This window comes from Scleropages formosus, chromosome 13 (genome assembly GCF_900964775.1).
Source record: "Scleropages formosus chromosome 13, fSclFor1.1, whole genome shotgun sequence".
Taxonomy (NCBI): Eukaryota; Metazoa; Chordata; class Actinopteri; order Osteoglossiformes; family Osteoglossidae; genus Scleropages; species Scleropages formosus.
In genome coordinates, this window is record NC_041818.1 from 28503864 (window position 1) to 28526909 (window position 23046).

Here is a 23046-nt window from a genome sequence, read left to right on the forward strand (position 1 = left end):
TTACTTATCCCATACTCAGCTTTCACTTCTGAATCACTCACAGAATCTGCATGTTAGTCCAAGATGTTTCACAGATGTTCTCCTTCTCTCACCATCAAAGGTGATCAGATCGTCGGTGCCACCATATACTTTGAGAACATGAGTTCAGAGGAGACGGCAGAGCTTCTCAAGACTCTTAATCGACACAAGGTTGGTCTGAAACTACAACATCGGGCGGGAGAGAAGTCACCCTGTCGCTCCCCTGTTGGCACCTTGACCTGGGAGGGAAGGACGCGCTTCGGGGGCTCCAGTCCAGACATTATTCTGGTAAGGCTGCAAACTCTTCTTTTAGTGTCTTCCATGTGTACATATTTTGATCAGTTTCAGCATTTATTCACATACCAGAAATGCTTTAAAGTCTACTCAGGTCATAGAGATCTGTGTGTTGTATGAGGTGAGCAGGTGGTGTTGTGATTAGACCTGGTGCCTAGCAGTCAAAGGACTTGGGTTTGAATCCAACCACTCCTGCTTTAGTACCCTTGATCAAGGTACTTAACCTGAACTGATACAATAAACTTTACCCAGCTGTGTACTTGCGTAAATCATTGTAAGTACCTTAACTTTGCCAGTCACTTGGGAGAAAAAATGTCAGCTAAATGTATGACTAAAAATAATGTGGCTTTTAACATGTACAGTGCTGAGATTGCTGTGTGCATGGACTTCTGTTTAAGTAATTAAAGTTGAATATTATGTTTAGAACTCCTGTTTATATACACTGAAAAATTAACACATTTTTTGTCTGTCGCTATTCTGTTAATACATTTATTTCTACATACATTTACATTAAAGAACATCTGTTTATTAAAGAACTCTTGAAAAATGTGCAGTTGGAGGGTTTTGAGAACTTTACATTTGTTCTTTGTATGAACAACATCATGGGTGTTTATTTAAATAGTCATGGGTCTCACTACTACAAATAGGAATACTGATGTGCTATTTTACGCCCTCATCGCAGAGTGGAGATGATGAAGACTATAAAAGGATCTACACAAAGAAGATAAAGCCCCGGCTGAAGTCGGAAGACCTGGCAGAGGGAGTGGATGTTCGCACAGAGCGCCACAGCAGCACTAGCAGTGATGGTAGCACCATCACCACCATCACACGCCGCATTACCACCTACACTGTGGATGTGCCAGCAGAACAAATTGACCTTTCTAGTCCAGAGTTCAAGATTAAGGTTCCACGACATGAAACCCCAGGAGAAGCTGGTAGCTACTCCAGTCATGTCACAGTTGGTGCCTCTGGAACATCTGAAACACGCTGGACTGTGGGAAGTTTGAAAACCACGGAGGGGGCAGGAGAGGGAGATGACCAAGAGCTCAGGCTTAAAATGCCTGACTTTGCCATGTCAGGAGGAGAGACACAAGGGGAATTCAGTGTTTCAGGAGTGACCCATCAAAAGGATGTCAGTAGGGACATACAAGTACCTGCAGCTGCCTTTGTTTCTCTTCCTGGAGGAACCAAAGATTTACAGTTCATCACGGTGAGTAGAAGCAGCACAGGAATAAGTGGAGAAATGGGAAAAAGAGAGGTGAAGATACCAGAAGGCAGCTTGGACTTTCAAGGCCCCACTTATAGTGGTCAAAGCAACAGAGAGATTCAGATATCAGGTGTCAATCTCAGTGGTCCCCAGGTTCCACCAAGTGATGTCAGCATGATTACTCCTGAAGTCCAAATTAGTGCCAAGACACCTGGTGTGGAAATTAAAGGACCCACAATTAAAGGGGATGCTGAGATGAAAATGCCAAAGGTGTCTGTATCTGGAACGTCTGCCCACAAAGGAGGCATTGGCATGACAGCTCCCAATATTACCATCAAAAAAGTGGCAATCTCTGCTCCGAATGAAGACATGAAAGGTGGAGTCAAAGTATCGTCTTTAGATGTTAAAGGACGAAGCAGTGAAGAAAAAGAAATTACAGTATCAACACCGAAAGCTGACATGTCAGGAACGACACTAAAAGAAGACATCAAAACCAAATCAGCTGACATTAATGTTCATGACATTGATATTAAAGGATCAAAGAGTGTAATTAAACTGCCTTCATTTGGCCAAAAAGGTGCTGCAGTGGAAGGTTGCAGTATTGAAATAAAAAGGCCTACTGGTGAAGGATCAAAAATGACAGCGAGTTACCCTGACATTGATACCAGGAATTTACAGACGAGAGCTACAGCTGAAACTCCAAATATTGACAATAAAAGCTGTGAAGGTGGGATAAAGATCAAAATGCCTTCATCTGTATCAGAGGGGCCAAAGATAGAAAGTCCAGATGCTAATTTTTCCACAGCTGATGCAACTGTTAAAGGCCACAGAGTTGACATAAAAGGTCCACAGTTAGATATTGAAGGACCTGATGTAAAAGTCAAAGGACCGACAATAGATATGGCATCCATTTCTGGACCAGAGATTTCTAGGCCTGATGTTGGCTTCAATGTGAAAGGGCTGAAACTGAAAGGTGATGTAGATGTGTCTGTTCCAAAGGTTCACGGCGAAATCAAAGGACATAAGCTTGATATTGAAGGACCTGAAAGTGGTTTCAGGTTGCCAAAGTTTAAAATGCCATCATTTGGTCTGGAAGACACTGAAATTCAAGGTCCAGAGGAAGAAGTAAGTCTCCCAAAAGCTGAAGCTGATACTAAGAAGACAAAGGTCGACATTGAAGCTTCAAGGCTAGATGTGGAAGGTAATATCAAGGGACCTAATATCAAAATGCCATCCAGTTCTGGACTTGATGTAAACCTCCCAAAATTGAACATTGACATCAAAGGTCCGAAAGTTGAAGGTCCAGAGGTAGAGGTCGAAGGGCCTGAAGGGAAAATCAAAGGCCACAAGTTCACAATGCCATCGATTTCTGGGCCAAAGATTTCAATGCCTGATGTGGACTTGAACCTGAAAGGGCCCAAACTGAAAGGTGATGTGTCTGTTCCAAAAGTTGAAGGTGATCTGAGGATGCCAAAGGTTGACATCGAAGGACCCAAAGTTGACATTGAAGGGCCTGAAGGTGGTTTCAAGATGCCAACAATAAAAATGCCCAGATTTGGTATCAAGGGGTCGAAAGGGGAGTTACCCGATGTTGACGTAAACCTGCCGAAAGCTGACATTGACATCAAAGGTCCGAAAGTTGAAGGTCCAGAGGTAGAGGTCGAAGGGCCTGATGGGAAAATCAAAGGCCACAAGTTCACAATGCCATCGATTTCTGGGCCAAAGATTTCAATGCCTGATGTGGACTTGAACCTGAAAGGGCCCAAACTGAAAGGTGATGTGTCTGTTCCAAAAGTTGAAGGTGATCTGAAGATGCCAAAGGTTGACATCGAAGGACCCAAAGTTGACATTGGAGGGCCTGAAGGTGGTTTCAAGATGCCAACAATAAAAATGCCCAGATTTGGTATCAAGGGGTCGAAAGGGGAGTTACCCGATGTTGACGTAAACCTGCCGAAAGCTGACATTGACATCAAAGGTCCGAAAGTTGAAGGTCCAGAGGTAGAGGTCGAAGGGCCTGATGGGAAAATCAAAGGCCACAAGTTCACAATGCCATCGATTTCTGGGCCAAAGATTTCAATGCCTGATGTGGACTTCAACCTGAAGGGGCCCAAACTGAAAGGTGATGTGTCTGTTCCAAAAGTTGAAGGTGATCTGAAGATGCCAAAGGTTGACATCGAAGGACCCAAAGTTGACATTGAAGGGCCTGAAGGTGGTTTCAAGATGCCAACAATAAAAATGCCCAAATTTGGTATCAAGGGGTCGAAAGGGGAGTTACCCGATGTTGACGTAAACCTGCCGCAAGCTGACATTGACATCAAAGGTCCGAAAGTTGAAGGTCCAGAGGTAGAGGTCGAAGGGCCTGATGGGAAAATGAAAAGCCCCAAGTTCAGGATTCCAACGATTTCTGGGCCAAAGATTTCAATGCCTGATGTGGACTTGAACCTGAAAGGGCCCAAACTGAAAGGTGATGTGTCTGTTCCAAAAGTTGAAGGTGATCTGAAGATGCCAAAGGTTGACATCGAAGGACCCAAAGTTGACATTGAAGGGCCTGAAGGTGGTTTCAAGATGCCAACAATAAAAATGCCCAGATTTGGTATCAAGGGGTCGAAAGGGGAGTTACCCGATGTTGACGTAAACCTGCCGAAAGCTGACATTGACATCAAAGGTCCGAAAGTTGAAGGTCCAGAGGTAGAGGTCGAAGGGCCTGATGGGAAAATCAAAGGCCACAAGTTCACAATGCCATCGATTTCTGGGCCAAAGATTTCAATGCCTGATGTGGACTTCAACCTGAAGGGGCCCAAACTGAAAGGTGATGTGTCTGTTCCAAAAGTTGAAGGTGATCTGAAGATGCCAAAGGTTGACATCGAAGGACCCAAAGTTGACATTGAAGGGCCTGAAGGTGGTTTCAAGATGCCAACAATAAAAATGCCCAGATTTGGTATCAAGGGGTCGAAAGGGGAGTTACCCGATGTTGACGTAAACCTGCCGAAAGCTGACATTGACATCAAAGGTCCGAAAGTTGAAGGTCCAGAGGTAGAGGTCGAAGGGCCTGATGGGAAAATCAAAGGCCACAAGTTCACAATGCCATCGATTTCTGGGCCAAAGATTTCAATGCCTGATGTGGACTTGAACCTGAAAGGGCCCAAACTGAAAGGTGATGTGTCTGTTCCAAAAGTTGAAGGTGATCTGAAGATGCCAAAGGTTGACATCGAAGGACCCAAAGTTGACATTGAAGGGCCTGAAGGTGGTTTCAAGATGCCAACAATAAAAATGCCCAGATTTGGTATCAAGGGGTCGAAAGGGGAGTTACCCGATGTTGACGTAAACCTGCCGAAAGCTGACATTGACATCAAAGGTCCGAAAGTTGAAGGTCCAGAGGTAGAGGTCGAAGGGCCTGATGGGAAAATCAAAGGCCACAAGTTCACAATGCCATCGATTTCTGGGCCAAAGATTTCAATGCCTGATGTGGACTTCAACCTGAAGGGGCCCAAACTGAAAGGTGATGTGTCTGTTCCAAAAGTTGAAGGTGATCTGAAGATGCCAAAAGTTGACATCGAAGGACCCAAAGTTGACATTGAAGGGCCTGAAGGTGGTTTCAAGATGCCAACAATAAAAATGCCCAAATTTGGTATCAAGGGGTCGAAAGGGGAGTTACCCGATGTTGACGTAAACCTGCCGAAAGCTGACATTGACATCAAAGGTCCGAAAGTTGAAGGTCCAGAGGTAGAGGTCGAAGGGCCTGATGGGAAAATCAAAGGCCACAAGTTCACAATGCCATCGATTTCTGGGCCAAAGATTTCAATGCCTGATGTGGACTTGAACCTGAAAGGGCCCAAACTGAAAGGTGATGTGTCTGTTCCAAAAGTTGAAGGTGATTTGAAGATGCCAAAAGTTGACATTGAAGGGCCTGAAGGTGGTTTCAAGATGCCAACAATAAAAATGCCCAAATTTGGTATCAAGGGGTCGAAAGGGGAGTTACCCGATGTTGACGTAAACCTGCCGAAAGCTGACATTGACATCAAAGGTCCGAAAGTTGAAGGTCCAGAGGTAGAGGTCGAAGGGCCTGAAGGGAAAATCAAAGGCCACAAGTTCACAATGCCATCGATTTCTGGGCCAAAGATTTCAATGCCTGATGTGGACTTGAACCTGAAAGGGCCCAAACTGAAAGGTGATGTGTCTGTTCCAAAAGTTGAAGGTGATCTGAAGATGCCAAAGGTTGACATCGAAGGACCCAAAGTTGACATTGAAGGGCCTGAAGGTGGTTTCAAGATGCCAACAATAAAAATGCCCAGATTTGGTATCAAGGGGTCGAAAGGGGAGTTACCCGATGTTGACGTAAACCTGCCGAAAGCTGACATTGACATCAAAGGTCCGAAAGTTGAAGGTCCAGAGGTAGAGGTCGAAGGGCCTGATGGGAAAATCAAAGGCCACAAGTTCACAATGCCATCGATTTCTGGGCCAAAGATTTCAATGCCTGATGTGGACTTCAACCTGAAGGGGCCCAAACTGAAAGGTGATGTGTCTGTTCCAAAAGTTGAAGGTGATCTGAAGATGCCAAAGGTTGACATCGAAGGACCCAAAGTTGACATTGAAGGGCCTGAAGGTGGTTTCAAGATGCCAACAATAAAAATGCCCAAATTTGGTATCAAGGGGTCGAAAGGGGAGTTACCCGATGTTGACGTAAACCTGCCGAAAGCTGACATTGACATCAAAGGTCCGAAAGTTGAAGGTCCAGAGGTAGAGGTCGAAGGGCCTGATGGGAAAATCAAAGGCCACAAGTTCACAATGCCATCGATTTCTGGGCCAAAGATTTCAATGCCTGATGTGGACTTGAACCTGAAAGGGCCCAAACTGAAAGGTGATGTGTCTGTTCCAAAAGTTGAAGGTGATTTGAAGATGCCAAAAGTTGACATTGAAGGGCCTGAAGGTGGTTTCAAGATGCCAACAATAAAAATGCCCAAATTTGGTATCAAGGGGTCGAAAGGGGAGTTACCCGATGTTGACGTAAACCTGCCGAAAGCTGACATTGACATCAAAGGTCCGAAAGTTGAAGGTCCAGAGGTAGAGGTCGAAGGGCCTGAAGGGAAAATCAAAGGCCACAAGTTCACAATGCCATCGATTTCTGGGCCAAAGATTTCAATGCCTGATGTGGACTTGAACCTGAAAGGGCCCAAACTGAAAGGTGATGTGTCTGTTCCAAAAGTTGAAGGTGATCTGAAGATGCCAAAGGTTGACATCGAAGGACCCAAAGTTGACATTGCAGGGCCTGAAGGTGGTTTCAAGATGCCAACAATAAAAATGCCCAAATTTGGTATCAAGGGGTCGAAAGGGGAGTTACCCGATGTTGACGTAAACCTGCCGAAAGCTGACATTGACATCAAAGGTCCGAAAGTTGAAGGTCCAGAGGTAGAGGTCGAAGGGCCTGATGGGAAAATCAAAGGCCACAAGTTCACAATGCCATCGATTTCTGGGCCAAAGATTTCAATGCCTGATGTGGACTTCAACCTGAAGGGGCCCAAACTGAAAGGTGATGTGTCTGTTCCAAAAGTTGAAGGTGATCTGAAGATGCCAAAGGTTGACATCGAAGGACCCAAAGTTGACATTGAAGGGCCTGAAGGTGGTTTCAAGATGCCAACAATAAAAATGCCCAGATTTGGTATCAAGGGGTCGAAAGGGGAGTTACCCGATGTTGACGTAAACCTGCCGAAAGCTGACATTGACATCAAAGGTCCGAAAGTTGAAGGTCCAGAGGTAGAGGTCGAAGGGCCTGATGGGAAAATCAAAGGCCACAAGTTCACAATGCCATCGATTTCTGGGCCAAAGATTTCAATGCCTGATGTGGACTTCAACCTGAAGGGGCCCAAACTGAAAGGTGATGTGTCTGTTCCAAAAGTTGAAGGTGATCTGAAGATGCCAAAGGTTGACATCGAAGGACCCAAAGTTGACATTGAAGGGCCTGAAGGTGGTTTCAAGATGCCAACAATAAAAATGCCCAGATTTGGTATCAAGGGGTCGAAAGGGGAGTTACCCGATGTTGACGTAAACCTGCCGAAAGCTGACATTGACATCAAAGGTCCGAAAGTTGAAGGTCCAGAGGTAGAGGTCGAAGGGCCTGAAGGGAAAATCAAAGGCCACAAGTTCACAATGCCATCGATTTCTGGGCCAAAGATTTCAATGCCTGATGTGGACTTCAACCTGAAGGGGCCCAAACTGAAAGGTGATGTGTCTGTTCCAAAAGTTGAAGGTGATCTGAAGATGCCAAAGGTTGACATCGAAGGACCCAAAGTTGACATTGAAGGGCCTGAAGGTGGTTTCAAGATGCCAACAATAAAAATGCCCAGATTTGGTATCAAGGGGTCGAAAGGGGAGTTACCCGATGTTGACGTAAACCTGCCGAAAGCTGACATTGACATCAAAGGTCCGAAAGTTGAAGGTCCAGAGGTAGAGGTCAAAGGGCCTGATGGGAAAATCAAAGGCCACAAGTTCACAATGCCATCGATTTCTGGGCCAAAGATTTCAATGCCTGATGTGGACTTGAACCTGAAAGGGCCCAAACTGAAAGGTGATGTGTCTGTTCCAAAAGTTGAAGGTGATCTGAAGATGCCAAAGGTTGACATCGAAGGACCCAAAGTTGACATTGAAGGGCCTGAAGGTGGTTTCAAGATGCCAACAATAAAAATGCCCAAATTTGGTATCAAGGGGTCGAAAGGGGAGTTACCCGATGTTGACGTAAACCTGCCGAAAGCTGACATTGACATCAAAGGTCCGAAAGTTGAAGGTCCAGAGGTAGAGGTCGAAGGGCCTGAAGGGAAAATCAAAGGCCACAAGTTCGCAATGCCATCGATTTCTGGGCCAAAGATTTCAATGCCTGATGTGGACTTCAACCTGAAGGGGCCCAAACTGAAAGGTGATGTGTCTGTTCCAAAAGTTGAAGGTGATTTGAAGATGCCAAAAGTTGACATTGAAGGACCCGAAGTTGACTTTGAAGGGCCTGAGGGTGGTTTCAAGATGCCAACAATAAAAATGCCCAGATTTGGTATCAAGGGGTCGAAAGGGGAGTTACCCGATGTTGACGTAAACCTGCCGCAAGCTGACATTGACATCAAAGGTCCGAAAGTTGAAGGTCCAGAGGTAGAGGTCGAAGGGCCTGATGGGAAAATCAAAGGCCACAAGTTCACAATGCCATCGATTTCTGGGCCAAAGATTTCAATGCCTGATGTGGACTTGAACCTGAAAGGGCCCAAACTGAAAGGTGATGTGTCTGTTCCAAAAGTTGAAGGTGATTTGAAGATGCCGAAAGTTGACATTGAAGGGCGTGAAGGTGGTTTCAAGATGCCAACAATAAAAATGCCCAGATTTGGTATCAAGGGGTCGAAAGGGGAGTTACCCGATGTTGACGTAAACCTGCCGAAAGCTGACATTGACATCAAAGGTCCGAAAGTTGAAGGTCCAGAGGTAGAGGTCGAAGGGCCTGATGGGAAAATGAAAAGCCCCAAGTTCAGGATTCCAACGATTTCTGGGCCAAAGATTTCAATGCCTGATGTGGACTTGAACCTGAAAGGGCCCAAACTGAAAGGTGATGTGTCTGTTCCAAAAGTTGAAGGTGATTTGAAGATGCCAAAGGTTGACATTGAAGGGCCTGAAGGTGGTTTCAAGATGCCAACAATAAAAATGCCCAAATTTGGTATCAAGGGGTCGAAAGGGGAGTTACCCGATGTTGACGTAAACCTGCCGAAAGCTGACATTGACATCAAAGGTCCGAAAGTTGAAGGTCCAGAGGTAGAAGTCGAAGGGCCTGATGGGAAAATCAAAGGCCACAAGTTCACAATGCCATCGATTTCTGGGCCAAAGATTTCAATGCCTGATGTGGACTTGAACCTGAAAGGGCCCAAACTGAAAGGTGATGTGTCTGTTCCAAAAGCTGAAGGTGATTTGAAGATGCCAAAGGTTGACATCGAAGGACCCAAAGTTGACATTGAAGGGCCTGAAGGTGGTTTCAAGATGCCAACAATAAAAATGCCCAAATTTGGTATCAAGGGGTCGAAAGGGGAGTTACCCGATGTTGACGTAAACCTGCCGAAAGCTGACATTGACATCAAAGGTCCGAAAGTTGAAGGTCCAGAAGTAGAGGTCGAAGGGCCTGATGGGAAAATGAAAAGCCCCAAGTTCAGGATTCCAACGATTTTTGGGCCAAAGATTTCAATGCCTGATGTGGACTTCAACCTGAAGGGGCCCAAACTGAAAGGTGATGTGTCTGTTCCAAAAGTTGAAGGTGATTTGAAGATGCCAAAAGTTGACATTGAAGGGCCTGAAGGTGGTTTCAAGATGCCAACAATAAAAATGCCCAAATTTGGTATCAAGGGGTCGAAAGGGGAGTTACCCGATGTTGACGTAAACCTGCCGAAAGCTGACATTGACATCAAAGGTCCGAAAGTTGAAGGTCCAGAGGTAGAGGTCGAAGGGCCTGATGGGAAAATGAAAAGCCCCAAGTTCAGGATTCCAACGATTTCTGGGCCAAAGATTTCAATGCCTGATGTGGACTTGAACCTGAAAGGGCCCAAACTGAAAGGTGATGTGTCTGTTCCAAAAGTTGAAGGTGATTTGAAGATGCCAAAAGTTGACATTGAAGGGCCTGAAGGTGGTTTCAAGATGCCAACAATAAAAATGCCCAAATTTGGTATCAAGGGGTCGAAAGGGGAGTTACCCGATGTTGACGTAAACCTGCCGAAAGCTGACATTGACATCAAAGGTCCGAAAGTTGAAGGTCCAGAGGTAGAGGTCGAAGGGCCTGATGGGAAAATCAAAGGCCACAAGTTCACAATGCCATCGATTTCTGGGCCAAAGATTTCAATGCCTGATGTGGACTTCAACCTGAAGGGGCCCAAACTGAAAGGTGATGTGTCTGTTCCAAAAGTTGAAGGTGATTTGAAGATGCCAAAAGTTGACATTGAAGGGCCTGAAGGTGGTTTCAAGATGCCAACAATAAAAATGCCCAAATTTGGTATCAAGGGGTCGAAAGGGGAGTTACCCGATGTTGACGTAAACCTGCCGAAAGCTGACATTGACATCAAAGGTCCGAAAGTTGAAGGTCCAGAGGTAGAGGTCGAAGGGCCTGATGGGAAAATCAAAGGCCACAAGTTCACAATGCCATCGATTTCTGGGCCAAAGATTTCAATGCCTGATGTGGACTTCAACCTGAAGGGGCCCAAACTGAAAGGTGATGTGTCTGTTCCAAAAGTTGAAGGTGATCTGAAGATGCCAAAGGTTGACATCGAAGGACCCAAAGTTGACATTGAAGGGCCTGAAGGTGGTTTCAAGATGCCAACAATAAAAATGCCCAAATTTGGTATCAAGGGGTCGAAAGGGGAGTTACCCGATGTTGACGTAAACCTGCCGAAAGCTGACATTGACATCAAAGGTCCGAAAGTTGAAGGTCCAGAGGTAGAGGTCGAAGGGCCTGAAGGGAAAATCAAAGGCCACAAGTTCACAATGCCATCGATTTCTGGGCCAAAGATTTCAATGCCTGATGTGGACTTCAACCTGAAGGGGCCCAAACTGAAAGGTGATGTGTCTGTTCCAAAAGTTGAAGGTGATTTGAAGATGCCAAAGGTTGACATCGAAGGACCCGAAGTTGACTTTGAAGGGCCTGAGGGTGGTTTCAAGATGCCAACAATAAAAATGCCCAGATTTGGTATCAAGGGGTCGAAAGGGGAGTTACCCGATGTTGACGTAAACCTGCCGAAAGCTGACATTGACATCAAAGGTCCGAAAGTTGAAGGTCCAGAGGTAGAGGTCGAAGGGCCTGATGGGAAAATCAAAGGCCACAAGTTCACAATGCCATCGATTTCTGGGCCAAAGATTTCAATGCCTGATGTGGACTTGAACCTGAAAGGGCCCAAACTGAAAGGTGATGTGTCTGTTCCAAAAGTTGAAGGTGATCTGAAGATGCCAAAGGTTGACATCGAAGGACCCAAAGTTGACATTGAAGGGCCTGAAGGTGGTTTCAAGATGCCAACAATAAAAATGCCCAGATTTGGTATCAAGGGGTCGAAAGGGGAGTTACCCGATGTTGACGTAAACCTGCCGAAAGCTGACATTGACATCAAAGGTCCGAAAGTTGAAGGTCCAGAGGTAGAGGTCGAAGGGCCTGATGGGAAAATCAAAGGCCACAAGTTCACAATGCCATCGATTTCTGGGCCAAAGATTTCAATGCCTGATGTGGACTTCAACCTGAAGGGGCCCAAACTGAAAGGTGATGTGTCTGTTCCAAAAGTTGAAGGTGATTTGAAGATGCCAAAAGTTGACATCGAAGGACCCGAAGTTGACTTTGAAGGGCCTGAGGGTGGTTTCAAGATGCCAACAATAAAAATGCCCAAATTTGGTATCAAGGGGTCGAAAGGGGAGTTACCCGATGTTGACGTAAACCTGCCGAAAGCTGACATTGACATCAAAGGTCCGAAAGTTGAAGGTCCAGAGGTAGAGGTCGAAGGGCCTGATGGGAAAATCAAAGGCCACAAGTTCACAATGCCATCGATTTCTGGGCCAAAGATTTCAATGCCTGATGTGGACTTGAACCTGAAAGGGCCCAAACTGAAAGGTGATGTGTCTGTTCCAAAAGTTGAAGGTGATTTGAAGATGCCAAAAGTTGACATTGAAGGGCCTGAAGGTGGTTTCAAGATGCCAACAATAAAAATGCCCAAATTTGGTATCAAGGGGTCGAAAGGGGAGTTACCCGATGTTGACGTAAACCTGCCGAAAGCTGACATTGACATCAAAGGTCCGAAAGTTGAAGGTCCAGAGGTAGAGGTCGAAGGGCCTGATGGGAAAATCAAAGGCCACAAGTTCACAATGCCATCGATTTCTGGGCCAAAGATTTCAATGCCTGATGTGGACTTCAACCTGAAGGGGCCCAAACTGAAAGGTGATGTGTCTGTTCCAAAAGTTGAAGGTGATCTGAAGATGCCAAAGGTTGACATCGAAGGACCCAAAGTTGACATTGAAGGGCCTGAAGGTGGTTTCAAGATGCCAACAATAAAAATGCCCAGATTTGGTATCAAGGGGTCGAAAGGGGAGTTACCCGATGTTGACGTAAACCTGCCGAAAGCTGACATTGACATCAAAGGTCCGAAAGTTGAAGGTCCAGAGGTAGAGGTCGAAGGGCCTGATGGGAAAATCAAAGGCCACAAGTTCACAATGCCATCGATTTCTGGGCCAAAGATTTCAATGCCTGATGTGGACTTGAACCTGAAAGGGCCCAAACTGAAAGGTGATGTGTCTGTTCCAAAAGTTGAAGGTGATTTGAAGATGCCAAAAGTTGACATTGAAGGGCCTGAAGGTGGTTTCAAGATGCCAACAATAAAAATGCCCAGATTTGGTATCAAGGGGTCGAAAGGGGAGTTACCCGATGTTGACGTAAACCTGCCGAAAGCTGACATTGACATCAAAGGTCCGAAAGTTGAAGGTCCAGAGGTAGAGGTCGAAGGGCCTGATGGGAAAATCAAAGGCCACAAGTTCACAATGCCATCGATTTCTGGGCCAAAGATTTCAATGCCTGATGTGGACTTGAACCTGAAAGGGCCCAAACTGAAAGGTGATGTGTCTGTTCCAAAAGTTGAAGGTGATCTGAAGATGCCAAAGGTTGACATCGAAGGACCCAAAGTTGACATTGCAGGGCCTGAAGGTGGTTTCAAGATGCCAACAATAAAAATGCCCAAATTTGGTATCAAGGGGTCGAAAGGGGAGTTACCCGATGTTGACGTAAACCTGCCGAAAGCTGACATTGACATCAAAGGTCCGAAAGTTGAAGGTCCAGAGGTAGAGGTCGAAGGGCCTGATGGGAAAATCAAAGGCCACAAGTTCACAATGCCATCGATTTCTGGGCCAAAGATTTCAATGCCTGATGTGGACTTCAACCTGAAGGGGCCCAAACTGAAAGGTGATGTGTCTATTCCAAAAGTTGAAGGAGATTTGAAGATGCCAAAAGTTGACATTGAAGGACCCGAAGTTGACTTTGAAGGGCCTGAGGGTGGTTTCAAGATGCCAACAATAAAAATGCCCAGATTTGGTATCAAGGGGTCGAAAGGGGAGTTACCCGATGTTGACGTAAACCTGCCGAAAGCTGACATTGACATCAAAGGTCCGAAAGTTGAAGGTCCAGAGGTAGAGGTCGAAGGGCCTGATGGGAAAATCAAAGGCCACAAGTTCACAATGCCATCGATTTCTGGGCCAAAGATTTCAATGCCTGATGTGGACTTCAACCTGAAGGGGCCCAAACTGAAAGGTGATGTGTCTGTTCCAAAAGTTGAAGGTGATCTGAAGATGCCAAAGGTTGACATCGAAGGACCCAAAGTTGACATTGAAGGGCCTGAAGGTGGTTTCAAGATGCCAACAATAAAAATGCCCAGATTTGGTATCAAGGGGTCGAAAGGGGAGTTACCCGATGTTGACGTAAACCTGCCGAAAGCTGACATTGACATCAAAGGTCCGAAAGTTGAAGGTCCAGAGGTAGAGGTCGAAGGGCCTGATGGGAAAATCAAAGGCCACAAGTTCACAATGCCATCGATTTCTGGGCCAAAGATTTCAATGCCTGATGTGGACTTCAACCTGAAAGGGCCCAAACTGAAAGGTGATGTGGATGTATCCATTCCAAAAGGTGATGTTTCAGTTCAGAAGCCTGAAGCTGACGTTCATGTCCCAAAGATTAACATACCAAGTCCAGAAATTGATGTTGAGGTTGCTGAAGGTGGGTTTAAGTTGCCAAAGTTTAAAATGCCCAAGTTTGGATTTAGAGGTTCCAAGGCTGACACAATTGATGTTGATGTGAGTGTTCCCAAAGGTGATGTTGACATAAAGGGCCCCAAAGTTGACATTGATGGACCAGAATTAAATGTGGAGGGTCCAGAGAGTAAAGTCAGAGGACCTAAATTAAAGATGCCTATCATTTCTGGAACAAAGATTTCAATACCTGATGTGGACTTAAACTTGAAAGGGCCAAAGGTAAAGGGTGATATGGATCTTTCTTTGCCAACAGTTGAAGGTGATGTAAAGGGACCAAAAATTGATGTGAAAAGTCCTGATATCGACGTGAAAGGTACTGAGGGGGGGTTCAAGATGCCAAAATTCAAAATGCCTAGGTTTGGTTTTAAGGCTCCAAAGGTTGAAGGTCCAGATGTAGATGTAAACCTTGGAAAACCTGATATAGACCTTAAAGGACCTAAAATTGAAATTGAAAGTCCAGAACTCAATGTGGAGGGCCCTGACAGTAAAATCAAGGTACCTCAATTCAAGATCCCATCCATTTCCGGGTCGAAGCTCTCAATGCCTGATGTGGACATCAACCTGAAAGGGCCTAAACTTAAAGGTGATGTGGATGTGTCAGTTCCAAAGGTGGAAGGGGACGTCAAAGAACCAAAAATGAACTTTCAGGGTCCCAGTGTTGAAATTGAGGGCCCTGAAGGAGGATTGAAAATGCCAAAGGTGAAAATGCCCCAGTTTGGTTTCAAAGGACCAAATGTAGAGTGTCCAGATGTTGATATAAACCTCCCAAAAGGTAATATTGACATCAAGGGACCTAAAGTTGACATTGAAGGTCCAGAGCTTGATGTGGAAGGTCCTGATGGTAAAAGCAAGGGTCCTAAATTCAAGATGCCACCCATTTCGGCACCAAAGTTTTCTATGCCCGATATGGACTTCAACCTGAAAGGGCCAAAACTGAAAGGTGATATGGATGTGTCAGTTCCAAAGGTTGACATTGAGGGGCCTGATGTTGAAATTGAGGGCCCTGAAGGCAGACTGAAAATGCCAAAGCTGAAAATACCCAAGTTTGGTATGAAAGGACCGAAAGTGGAGTGTCCGGATGTTGATGTAAACCTCCCAAAAGGTGATGTTGATATCAAGGGGCCGAAAATTGATATTGAAGGTCCAGAGCTTGATGTGGAAGGTCCTGACGGTAAAGTCAAGGGTCCTAAGGTCAAAGTGCCATCCATTTCAGTAGCTAAGATCTCAATGCCTGATATGGACTTCAATCTGAAAGGGCCAAAGCTGAAAGGCGATGTGGACGTGTCGGTTCCGAAGGTTGACATTGAGGGCCCCGATGTTGAAATTGAGGGTCCTGAAGGCGGATTGAAAATGCCAAAGCTGAAAATACCCAAGTTTGGTATCAAAGGACCGAAAGTGGAGTGTCCAGATGTCGATGTAAGCCTCCCAAAAGCTGATATTGACATCAAGGGACCTAAAGTTGACATTGAAGGTCCGGAAGTAGATGTGGAAGGTCCTGATGGTAAAAGCAAGGGTCCTAAATTCAAGATGCCACCCATTTCGGCACCAAAGTTTTCTATGCCCGATATGGACTTCAACCTGAAAGGGCCAAAACTGAAAAGTGATATGGATGTGTCAGTTCCAAAGGTTGACATTGAGGGGCCTGATGTTGAAATTGAGGGCCCTGAAGGCAGACTGAAAATGCCAAAGCTGAAAATACCCAAGTTTGGTATGAAAGGACCGAAAGTGGAGTGTCCGGATGTTGATGTAAACCTCCCAAAAGGTGATGTTGATATCAAGGGGCCGAAAATTGATATTGAAGGTCCAGAGCTTGATGTGGAAGGTCCTGACGGTAAAGTCAAGGGTCCTAAGGTCAAAGTGCCATCCATTTCAGTAGCTAAGATCTCAATGCCTGATATGGACTTCAATCTGAAAGGGCCAAAGCTGAAAGGCGATGTGGACGTGTCGGTTCCGAAGGTTGACATTGAGGGCCCCGATGTTGAAATTGAGGGTCCTGAAGGCGGATTGAAAATGCCAAAGCTGAAAATACCCAAGTTTGGTATCAAAGGACCGAAAGTGGAGTGTCCAGATGTCGATGTAAGCCTCCCAAAAGCTGATATTGACATCAAGGGACCTAAAGTTGACATTGAAGGTCCGGAAGTAGATGTGGAAGGTCCTGATGGTAAAAGCAAGGGTCCTAAATTCAAGATGCCACCCATTTCGGCACCAAAGTTTTCTATGCCCGATATGGACTTCAACCTGAAAGGGCCAAAACTGAAAGGTGATATGGATGTGTCAGTTCCAAAGGTTGACATTGAGGGGCCTGATGTTGAAATTGAGGGCCCTGAAGGCAGACTGAAAATGCCAAAGCTGAAAATACCCAAGTTTGGTATGAAAGGACCGAAAGTGGAGTGTCCGGATGTTGATGTAAACCTCCCAAAAGGTGATGTTGATATCAAGGGGCCGAAAATTGATATTGAAGGTCCAGAGCTTGATGTGGAAGGTCCTGACGGTAAAGTCAAGGGTCCCAAGGTCAAAGTGCCATCTATTTCAGTAGCTAAGATCTCAATGCCTGATATGGACTTCAATCTGAAAGGGCCAAAGCTGAAAGGCGATGTGGACGTGTCGGTTCCGAAGGTTGACATTGAGGGCCCCGATGTTGAAATTGAGGGTCCTGAAGGCGGATTGAAAATGCCAAAGCTGAAAATACCCAAGTTTGGTATCAAAGGACCGAAAGTGGAGTGTCCAGATGTCGATGTAAGCCTCCCAAAAGCTGATATTGACATCAAGGGACCTAAAGTTGACATTGAAGGTCCGGAAGTAGATGTGGAAGGTCCTGATGGTAAAAGCAAGGGTCCTAAATTCAAGATGCCACCCATTTCGGCACCAAAGTTTTCTATGCCCGATATGGACTTCAACCTGAAAGGGCCAAAACTGAAAGGTGATATGGATGTGTCAGTTCCGAAGGTGAAAGGTGATATCAAATTACCAAAGGTTGATGTAGAAGGCCCCCGTGTTCAAGTTGAAGGGCCTGAAGGAGAGATGGATGTAAGTGGACCAGATGTTGATTTGAAGACACCCAATATTGCTATTGACCTAAATGTACCAGATTCCAACTTGGAAGGAGCTGATGTAAACATTAAAGGTACTAAGTTCAAAAAGCCAAAATTCAATCTTGGTGGAAGGGGTCCTGAAGCAGATATCAGTCTCAATGCTCCTGATATTGATGTTAACCTCAAAGGTAAGAAAGGTAAATTTAAAATACCAAAGATAAAAGGGAAAATGAAGAAGCCTGATGCAGACCTTGCAGCTCCTGATATTGATGTGGATGTTGAGTCTCCTGATATCCATTTGAAAGGTTCAAAGGTAAAGAAACCTTTGTTTGGGAAGTTGCATTTCCCTGATGTGGAGTTTGACATAAAGTCTCCTAAGGTAAAGGGTGATGGGTCTCTGTCGGGTTCTGTGAAAGCTCCGGATATGGATTTGCCATCTTCAAGCCTCAAAGCAGACATTAAAGTGCCAGATGCTGAATTAACAGGTGCTGGCATCGAGGGAGCTGATGTAAAAATGAAAAAGCCTAAAATCAAAATGTCTAAATTCAATATTTCTGGACCCAAATCGAAAACCCCAGACCTTGATATTAAAGGCCCTAATCTAGATATTCCGGACGTCAGTGTGAATGTTAGTGTCCCAGAAGTCGATGCCAAAAGCCCAGATGTCAAAGCCCACGGCAAGGTCAAGCTTGAAGGAGGAAACGTTGAAGCCCCAGAAGGAAAACTAAAAGGTCATGGGTTACAGATGCCCTCTATAGACATTAAGGCTCCTAAAATTTCTGCCCCTGAATTCAGTATAACAGGCCCCAAGCTTCTGGGAGACTTTGCCACTGCAGGGGACATCAAATGTCCAAATGTTGGCATAGATGCACCCAGTCTTGATCTTAAAGGAGTTGAGGGAAAGATAAAGGTGCCTCAATTGAAGATGCCAACTCTAAATATCAATGCACCTGAGATATCTGTACCTGACATTGCTCTAAATCTCAAAGGACCCAAAGTTGAGGGACACACAAATCTATCAGGCGAAAAGAAAAAACATGCTGAAGGAATGGATGTAAGCATTGAAGGACCTGATGGGAAGATCAAGGGTCCAGAGATTAAGATGCCATCTCTTAACATTAAAGCACCTAAAATTGTCGGCCCTGATATCAGCATCAAGGAGCCCAAATTGAAAGGGGGCCCTGACATTGATGTGTCAGGAGAATTTAAAGCTCCTAAGATAGATATTGCAGGTCCAGATGTTAATTTTGAGGGCCCTGAAGGTAGACTTGAAATGCCAAAATTTTCTCACAAAGGACCCAAAGTGGAGGGTCCTGATGTTGACGTAAATTTCTCCAAACCTGACATTAATATCAAAGGGCCTAAAGTTGACATTGAAAGTCCAGAGCTAGAGGTAGAAGGGCCCGATGGTAAAATCAGAGGACCTAAATTCAACATGTCTTCCGTTTCTGGGCCGAAGATCTCAATGCCTGATCTGGACTTCGGCCTGAAAGGTCCAAAGTTGAAGTGCGATGTAGATGTGTCAGTTCCAGCAGTTCAAGATGAAATAAAAGTACCAAAAGTTGATATCAAAGGCCCAAGTTTTAATGTCGAAGGTCCAGAAATTAATGCTCCTGGTTCAACATTTGAAGGTCAAATTACAATACCTAAGGCTGATATAAAAGGCCCTGGTATGGATGTCAAGACACAAGAAATAGATTTGGAAGCACCAGAATTAAAAGGCAAGAAATCAAAATTCAAGTTTCCCAAGTTTGGCTTTGGATCTCCAAAGCTGGAGGGTGCTGACATTGATATCAATGTTGAAGGCCCTAAAGTCAGTGGGGGTCTTGATGGTTCTGCTGATATAAAGTCTTCTGTAAAAGGAGGAGCTAAAGGAGAAATATCAGGAGATCCTAAAGGTCTGAGTCTGAATGTGCAAGCCCCAGATTTAAGCATTAAAGGCCCAAATGTCACTGGAGAGCTGAACATCAAAGGTGCAGCAGGTGTGCACACAGACATGTCAGAATGCACAGGTGAGATGGAATATCCAGAGGGCAAAGTCACTTTCCCAAAACTCAAGATTCCCAAGTTTGGAATTGCTCTGCCCCAGTTGGAGGGTCCAGAAATAGGTGTAGATGTTGGGTCAGGAGAGGCTGTCAGTGGAGGGGACCTTGGCATGCAAAGTCCTGGAGCTAGTGCCAACTTAAGCTCCCAAAGCTTAGAACTACAAGGCCCTGAAATAAAGGTTGGTGGTGGTGGGAAGACAAAGGTTAAGATGCCAAAGTTATTTGGCAAGTCAAAAGCAAAGGGTGGCAGTGCAGCAGATCTGAGCATTGAGGAACCCAGTGTGGTGCTTTCCAGCAGTGGAGGTGGTGTAAAAGGCTCCAAAGGACTAAGTGTTAGTTCTGGGGAGTTGCCTGGCAAGGTTGTGTTGGAGGGAGGCCCTGGACTCAGTGTCTCGCCCAAGAGCAAGTCTGCTTCCTTGGACTTGTTTAAAAAATCTCGGCACCGCTCTTCCTCTCTCAGTGATGAGGGTGGACTGGCTTCTCCCACTTCCCCCTCTGGTCACCTACATGCAGAGGGAGGGGCACCACTGGAGACAGGAGATGTTAAAGTGAAGGGTAAGAAGGGTAAACTAAAATTTGGCACATTTGGTGGCTTCGGCTCCAAGTCGAAAGGGTCATACGAAGTGTCACTTGGTGAGGAAGGTGAGGCACGGGTAGAGGGGACCGGTGGAGTTTCCCTGCCTTCCAAAAAGTCCAGGATGTCCTCATCATCCAGCAGTGACAGTGGCACTAAGGGAGGCTTCCGTCTCCCCCGCGTTGAACTAGCTGTGTCGCCAAAGAAATAATGTAATTTGAGCCTCTGCCTGTCACCTCCCTCCACTCCACTGTTTTTGGCCACTCCATCCAAGACTCCAGTTCAACTCTCTATCAAGACTTTCAATGTTTTAAGTGCAAAGAACAACAGGCTGAGTTTCAAAATGCACGTGTCCAGTAGCACGCCGGTGTACTGTTGGAGAAACACAGTGAACTTAAACACGTCTTCCCCAGTCCTTCCCAAATGTTTTTAACACTGGAGTACATTTTGTAGTTTTGAAAATCTCCCTTGAACTGTAAATAAGATGCAATCCTGTTTTCTATGGTTAGCTCTTTGTACATAATTATATTTTGTTCAGCATAGCCAGTATCGCGTTGTCTCCCTTCCTAATGTGCCTTAACTATAAATGTTAATAGTAAAGACCTCTGAAATTTGTTTTAACTTTTGATATTAGACACACTATTTTTGTATTGCAAATTTAATAAAGTAGGAGAAATTCAGATGTTTATCACGAAATCTACTTTGAGCTGTTCAGCATGTTTGCCTACGTAACCTGAGAGCTGTTTGCTTTATTGGCATATATTAACAGATGATTTATTTGCTTTTGTTTTGGAGCTCAAATAATATAATCCATACTGCCAAAGTATATTTCTTATAGATCACATCTTTACATACAGAGCAGTGGCTGTAATGCTGGTAGTGACCATAACTGCAATGGGAATCGATTTATTTGTACTATAATGAACTGCTGTTTTCGACCTTTATTGCTGCCGCAGCTTTGTGATTTATTTTAACAGGTTTAGTTGTTCATGGAGACTAAGACGAGTGCAGAGCAAAACATTGGTTTTTATATTTTTAGAACCAAGAATCATGGCTGTGTCCTGTTAACATAACAGCAGCCTCGATGGTTATTTGTATGATTTTGTTTTTGTATCATGATTTGTGTGGCAATAAATACAGCTGAGATGAATATGTACCTTTCTTCAGGCTAAGAAGTTGGCTGCAGTCTGTTGCTTCCATGGTCTCTGAGCTGCTTCCTGGTGTGTGTGTGTGTGTGTGTGTGTGTGTGTGTGTGTCTCTACATTGAGGAGCTGTGAAATATAAGGCAATCCATCCCGTTTCTACACGTTGCCTGTGACAATGGTTGCACATGCTTGCATGGATTTGGTTGCACGTGTGGCCCTTGGACTCATTACCTTCTCCTCCTTGTCTGAGCTGAATCTCCTGCTGTCTGTCTCCCCCGATGAAAACCTGTTTCTGTGCACGGTAATGGAGGGTCGGGGATGTGCTCTTGTGACTAAGTGTCCGTGCTTTACAGCCACTTGTATGTCTGATCTTCTGTAAGGCTCCTTCAGCCACTACCTTAGCAGGGGCTTTAGATTAGTGTTGTAGCAGCATATTGTTACATTTTATCACAGAATCTCAATGTCTCTCTCTGTTTCTTGCTGGTATCTATTTTTTAAATTTGGTTTCGTTATTTTTTTTGATGAATGTTCTGTTTTGGTTGTAAAACAAAGCAAAAAATAAACTGTCCAATTAACCTTAACCTTCTGGTTTGTAATTAATGCTTTGTTACAATTCACACTTCTAAATATAATCTGAGCCATCGTTCAACACACAGCTCCCATCTTGCTCTCCCTTTCTCATGGGACACACGCACTGCTGAATGTTATTTAATTTGTATGGTTTCCTCTGTTTAACGGAGACTAAAAAGAGTGATGGATCACTTTCTTTGAAACTTGCTGTAAATCATACTATATTTATAGTACTCCTTTACCACGTCAGTAGAGCTATCGAGCCTCACCGATGGAGCACTGCAAGTCACGTCGCACTGTGTATCCAGAGCAGCTGACAAAGACGGTAAAATATGCAGCCTCACAATCATAACTTGTTTGTGAGTTCATGTAGACATGCTTTATAATTTTTAACATGATTAAGAGTACGTGTATTTCAAGTATGGTCAAAATGTAGAAACCGTGAGCATAAGGGCTGTATAAATATGATGAACTGTGTGTGGATGTGTGCAGGACAGAGACGGGACATGTTTCATTTTATTTGCGTACATACAGCTGGAGATGATGGTATAGAAAGGCTTCTGATGTACACTTCAGTCCAGGACCTCCACGCCTGCTGGACTCTGCTTCACACATACAGTAAACGTCACATTCACCGTTTGCCCTCTGGAGGTTTGTCGGTTCAACCGCGATGGGGGATTCTGGCCAAAATATATCTAACCAGTGGCTGTCAGTCAGCTGAATATTAAAGCCTTTTCTGAGAGTGTCACGTGTTTCTCCAGCGTGTATCACACAGGACGAGTGTGTGTTGTTTTAGACTCACCATTCCATACTGGAGGTTGGCTTACATGCAGTACATAAAGTGTCCACCGAGGGGCGCCGTGACCTCACCTGCAGCACAAAGAGACTGGGTTCCAGCAGGCCTTCAGGATCTGCTGAGCGGTTGAAACGTGTCCGTGAACTTTGAATCTCCCCTAAAATGAGTACTTCTTCCATCCTTCTGCGCCTCTTGCACATTTCCTTTGTGGAGTGGAGCTCAAAGGGCAGCATTTTGTGCTACGAGGGCCTGTTTACTCGGAGGACGGAAACGTACGGAGCCGAATGACACGCAGCCAGAAGCGGTGCTGGTAATTCTGAAACTTGAATAAAAAAATGGAGGGGAAAAAAACACACATTTCATTGTGAAATTCCCATATCCACGAGGAATGTTTCTGACATCCTTCAGCAGAGGGAAGAGCTCTGGTGCCTTTGGAGACGCGCGGAGACCAGAGTGGAACGCTGACGGAACGGAACGCTGGGAACACAGGATGTGGCCTCTTGTCCTCGCCGTTTCTCTCTTATTGTCCACGCTTGTAGAACGGAAAGCTCTTATCTGGCATTTCCTCTCCAAGAGGAAAGTAGAAAA

At 45.1% G+C, this 23046-nt stretch overlaps 1 protein-coding gene across 23 annotated transcripts in view; it reads left to right on the forward strand.

Moving 5' to 3' along the window:
* ahnak (AHNAK nucleoprotein) overlaps positions 1-21667 on the forward strand; it is a 41569-nt gene extending 19902 nt beyond the window's left edge. For 2 of the 23 annotated variants that reach the window (XM_029257194.1, XM_029257195.1), the window contains 4 exons: positions 101-306; positions 995-8824; positions 9494-11134; positions 11501-21667. In XM_029257194.1, the coding sequence (XP_029113027.1) occupies positions 101-306; positions 995-8824; positions 9494-11134; positions 11501-20158 (18335 nt within the window). In that variant the 3' untranslated portion in view covers positions 20159-21667. The other 21 variants (XM_029257217.1, XM_029257218.1, XM_029257212.1 and 18 more) reach the window with 21 other exon arrangements.
* Positions 21668-23046: the final 1379 nt, after the last annotated feature.